The following is a 5,712-nucleotide window of genomic DNA, read 5'->3' as shown; positions in this document are numbered from 1 at the left end:
ATGCATATATATTGTTCGACAATATGTTGGGTGGGGAGATTGAACTTTAAATCTAAATGTTAATATTATAATTACGTGCTATTTGAGTTATGTTTATATTGACAACTAATGAAATGGGAGCGTTTGGGACAAAGAGTTGATTATTATAGTCATAGATTATTATAGTTGGGTTATAATAATTTATATTTAGGATGTAGATTATTTTAGTTTGGATTATGATAATAATATGTGTTTGAAGTGTAAATTATTTTAGTTTGAGAAGAAAATAGAAAATACTATAGCAAAGAATAAAAAAATGATGATTGTAAAATATTAAAAGCTGCAGCAAATGGGTTTTTGAAATAGTGTTGATTGTAGCTAATTGAGAGTTTTAAAATATTATTTAGTATAGCAAGAGGTGGTTATTATAGTCTCTTAGGATAATTTTTGCCCCAAACGTTTCCAATGTAATAGATAGTAAATATATATATATATATATATATATATATATATTTGGATTATAATAGAGTTTGGTCAGTTTTAGGCTTTATATTTTCAATAAATCTTAAAATTGTCATTTAAAGTTAATTTTTTTCAAATATGTTAATTTGTAATAACAATCTTCCTTAAGAAAATAAAATTGAAAATGTTAATGGATAATAATAAACTTGACTAAATTTAAATTTGTTGAAAGTACAAACATTAAAGGTTGAATAAATCTCAAAGTAGGACTAAAGTGGTATATCACCAAAAGAGAGAGGAAAAAGAAAAAAAAAACTCACTGGCTCTTATGTGGGGCTGGAATTAAAATGGAAGCCGGATGAGAATATATAAAACTCGAGTCCAAACAGCCGAAAACAGCAAAGGATAAACCGATACTCAAAACTCTGCTTCCAGTGGATAAAGCGCCAACAGACCATTCTTCTTTTTCTTCTTCAACCTCCGGAGCTTTTCTTTTCAAGAATCGCCCACTCTGAAATGGCGGCAACTGCAGTTAGTTGCTTCTCTCTCCCTTCTAAGTTCAGAAATCTTTCCCTTAATGCTTCTTCCTCCTGTATTCCCGCTTCCCCATCTTCTTTGACCCTCAGATCTCTCAGTTTCTCCTCCAACACTTCAGTTTCCGCCTTCTCCAATGGTGAGTTTTTATGGGTTTCCCTTTTTTCCCCTCTTATATTCTTTGTTTAGTAGAAGAACTGCGAAATTGTCTGATGAAGTATCGAATTGCTGGACTTAATTTTTTCCATTTTCGTAAAGGGTGCCTGACGATGAGTAAAGCTCAGAGGCCATCTCGTTACTCTGTGGTCTGCGAGGCTGCTCCTAAGAACAAGGCTGATTCTGCTGCAAAGAGGACTCGGCAGGCTGAGAAAAGGCGCATTTACAACAAAGCCCGGAAGTCTGAAATCAAAACCAGGATCAAGAAGGTACCTAATTTTGGAATATATTGAAATCTATAAGAATGATGTACTCCAGAATTCGTTTTTATCTCAGAGTATTATATATTTCTTTTATAAGGAACCATTTTTCATTGATGGTATGAAATTACAACACAAAAAGAAAGGGGGGAAGGGGGGTGGTGTGGAACCCCCCTAAGGAGACATTACAAAAGATCTTTACAGTTTGAAAGGAGACTAGTATAGCTATAGTGATGAAATAAGGGAGAACATTTTACACCGAGTCACAACCAAACTACAATAAGAAAGTTCTCTGTCTTGGAAGACTCTTCTATTCCTTTCTTGCACAATGTTCCAGCTGAACAGTCTAATGAAATTTTCCCATAAAAGCTTTTGTCTCCTTTTGGAAAGGGTGCCCTCTAAGGACAAGGGACAGGAGAGATTCAGGATCTTCTGGGAGAGATGTGTGCCAATTAAGAGTAGAAAGGAGATAGTTCCAAAAGGTGTAAGCAAAGGTACATGATACCAAAAGGTAACTCTGTGATTCAGATTGTTGTTTACAAATCGAGCACCATGTGGAGTCAAAACCATGTCAGGCACTATTCTTTGGAGCTTGTCATGGGTTTTGTTGGCTTTCTTATAGCTCCCAAAGAAAAAACTTAATCTTCTTTGGATAATGACCCTTCCATATCAGATGATACAGAGGCAAGATTTCATCAATGGAGGGGGATAAATCATACAAAAGGGAGCTATTTGAAAAAATGCCAGTGGGTTCTAGCTTCCAAAGACCCATGTCAGGTCTGTTATGAAAGGAAACAGCAGGTAGAATGTGTAAAAGAGCGCTTCAATTTCAGCCTCTCTCTGATTCCTTCTGAATATTAGGTTCCAATACTCAAGGTTTGTGTTCCAAAAATCTGTTGCAGCCCCAATCTTGTTGTGAGAAAAGGCATAAATAAGGGGGAATTGTGATGTAAGGGGTTCATATGGACTTTATTTCTGGGCGATTTTCATTTTAGGCTGGTATGTGCCTAATTTGCAAGTACCTATAGACAAACTAAGCTTTATCAAGACTCAAGCGGCTACTTTATGTTCCTTACGATATGTTACAGGTCATTACATTAGATGTTGAAGATAAATGCTTGAAATGACTATCTTTGTCTGAATGTTCCTGAATGGGATGCTTACAATTTTGTAAAATTAAGAGATGGAAGGTAGATGCTTACAATTTTGTACTCAGTACTAGTAGACAATTGGTTATATGTATGTATATATACACAAGCATAATATGATTTCGATTGATAAGGTCAATGGTAACTCATTGGTTTGGATGCTTGACGTGAAAATTTGATAAGTAGAAATTCTTACTTTTCATAAATGATTATAAACACAACCATCATGGGTTGGCCTAGTGGTAAATAAAAGACTTGAGTTTGATAAAGGCCTAAGAGGTAATGGGTTCAATCCATGGTTGCCACCTACTTAGGATTTAATATTATACGAGTTTCTTGATACACAAATATTGTAGGGTCAGGTGAGTTTTTCCGTGAGATTAGTTCAAGTATGCATAAGCTGGTCCGGACACTCATTATATATATCTATATATGATTAAAATTGTAAAACTATATTTATATTATGAACACTGTTCACCACTGAAAAAAAATGACACGAATATTACAATGGCTACTACAGAAAAATTTATGAGTTTCATTTTAGACAGCTTGTAATCAAGACTTCAATGATTGGATCTTCAGTATTATTTGCCATTAAAGTAACCAAACTGATTTTTCATTTATAGGAGTTATTGTTTAAGTTAATAAACTATCAAGCATCCCAAGTTGATGGACAATTGTAAAAGGACTGGAAAGAAAAGTTTGGTAAATGGTAAAGTTGATAGAATATTATTGTCCAGTAGAAGATTGCTTCAGCATAATCCTTTCTAATTGGCTAGAGGTAGGTTCTCTAGGCGGTTTCATCTTGGTTATGTCTGAATTTTAAATAATTTCCTTCAGATTATTTTTTTCCAGCCTCTTTCTTGAAGTCTTGAACTTATTCAAGAACTAAGGTGTTTGAATGGGCCTTTGGCTTAGCTGTAAATTTATTCAAATCTTTGGAGTATCAGCTGTTCTTTGGGTGAGTTATGCAATATGATTAACATCTTTCCTTTGTGTTATCTTGGGGATCTTAGAGTTAATCCTAAGCTGTAAAATCTTGTGTGACCAATGATTAAGAGGACTTTGTTTCTCCTTTTTGGTGCCTCTTGGGAAGTGTCTAATTCTGTTGGCAAAGTTTTCTTTGGTCATCGTTCCAAGAATGCATAAACTTTATGGCTTAATGCTTCAGAGTTTTCTTCTGGGAAATTTGGTCAACAAGGAATGTGTATTTGAGTTATGAACGCAGCATTTGATCTAGAGAACTGATAAATATTCTGCTTGAAATTTCTCCAAATTATTATATTTCTTTTATCATCTTTTTAACAACTTTGTGTCAAGAGAGGCAGTAGGAAGAGGTGATGGATGGTGTCTCCCATTTCATTTATAATTATGATTTCATCTCTTTCTTGCTGAAGCAGAAGAAATGATTGGCTTCCCTAATTATACCTTCCAACTGGTAAAACTTTCCTTTTTTATTAAATCTCTAAAGAGATGCTACTGTCTGATGTAATGGGTTGGTTTCTTTTCCATGGCTTATATCTGCTATAGGACAGGATTAAAGCATAATCTTCATATGGTTGCACAACACATCCTCTACATACTTGCTTTTGCAAATTGTGAAGTAAAAGAGAAGATTTTCTGTTTCTTTCCAGAACTAATCAGCATAATAATGACCTCTCCCTCCTACACTTCCAGGTTTTGGAAGCCTTAGATGGTCTCAAGAAGAAACCTGAAGCACAATCTGAGGAAGTCCTTCCAATTGAGAAGCTCATTGCCGAAGCATACTCAGTGATCGACAAAGCTGTGAGAGTGGGAACATTGCACCGAAACACCGCAGCACGACGAAAATCCCGGCTCGCCAGAAGAAAGAAAGCTGTAGAAATCCACCATGGCTGGTACACCCCAGATTCACCAGCAGCTGCCTGATGCTCTATTGAGGAATGAATGGAAAGATGTGATTTTTTGACGTAGATAAATGACGAACTTTTTTTCATCTATTTCTTTTATTTTTGTATTTAGTTTAAAACCTTCTTCCATGTCTACTGTTTAAGTTTCACTTAGGGGCGTTTGGCCCTCCAAGTTAGGTTGGGTTGGGTAGGTAAAATAAACCCACCCACTGTTTGGTTCACCAATTATTAAAGAGGTTTATTACCTCGTTATTTACGTTAACTCACATTTCTCGCCTCATTATTCGCATCAACTTTTTCAATTACTCTCCTCCTATAATAATTACTAACCCAACTCAACTCTGTGTGCTAAACGCTCCCTTATATTTTATCTCCCCTTGGTTGATGGTTCCAATTTTTTAATACCATTACACCTAAAAAAAATTATAAATCATTAACTTAAAATTTTATATTTTTAGGGCAAATTGAATTCATTCGTCTCCTTAAAGGTCTCCAAAAGCTTCAGAAATCCTCTTCTTGAAAAAAGAAGTGCATAAATGATGCAGTTGCATATCACAAAATCTAGTTTGTACATTCTGGCTCTAAACAAATTTAGAGATACTAGATTGGAAGTTTAATGATTTATTCAACACGATTCCTACCTGTAATGTTCGTAGACTAAATTTGTAAAAAAATTTAACTTTAAATTATCATTTTTAGTCGATGTACTCTTTTTCTTTTAACTTTAACATACATGCCTATAGTTAATACTGGTTAATGAATTTCATGACATGATATTTCGTTGGAGTTTCTACACATATAGCCTTAATTATAACCCAATATTACACTTATATCTTGAACTTTTCATTTTTTTCATAAATATCATAGTGAACTTCATATTTTCAAGAAAATACGTGGTCTTTTACTATTTAACCCTCCAAACATTAAAAAAATAAATAAAAATGTAAATGTAGAAAAACTTTTCATATCCCACTCACCTCCATTAATGATTTATTTTTAATAATTTCATTTCACTCTCATGCAAAAGTAGAAAAACTTTTTATATCTCACTCACCTCCATTAATGATTTCTTTTTAATAATTTCATTTCTCTCTCATCTTTTCACATCCAACTCACACTTCATTTTTTCATATTCAACCCACGCTTCATCTTTTTCAATTTCTCTCTCATCTTTCCGTTGTTGCCTCTCTCTCTATCCACCTTGCCACCATCGCCACCTCCCTCCGTCAGTCCACCTTGCCATCGTTGTCCTCTCCTTCCGTCTGTCCACCTTGCCATCGTCGA

General features: G+C 34.6%; 1 protein-coding gene across 1 annotated transcript; it reads left to right on the top strand.

Annotated features, from left to right (window-relative positions):
* Positions 1-826: 826 nt before the first annotated feature.
* Positions 827-4,708, top strand: LOC120086965 (30S ribosomal protein S20, chloroplastic). The gene is made up of 3 exons (XM_039043793.1): positions 827-1,114; positions 1,234-1,400; positions 4,217-4,708. The coding sequence occupies exons 1-3, from the start codon at positions 958-960 to the stop codon at positions 4,445-4,447; spliced, it is 555 nt and encodes a 184-aa protein (XP_038899721.1). The 5' UTR covers positions 827-957; the 3' UTR covers positions 4,448-4,708.
* Positions 4,709-5,712: the final 1,004 nt, after the last annotated feature.

This window comes from Benincasa hispida, chromosome 9, assembly GCF_009727055.1.
Source record: "Benincasa hispida cultivar B227 chromosome 9, ASM972705v1, whole genome shotgun sequence".
Lineage (NCBI taxonomy): Eukaryota > Viridiplantae > Streptophyta > Magnoliopsida > Cucurbitales > Cucurbitaceae > Benincasa > Benincasa hispida.
Note: the sequence above shows the minus strand (reverse complement) of the source record. Positions and strands in the feature narration are given on the sequence as shown.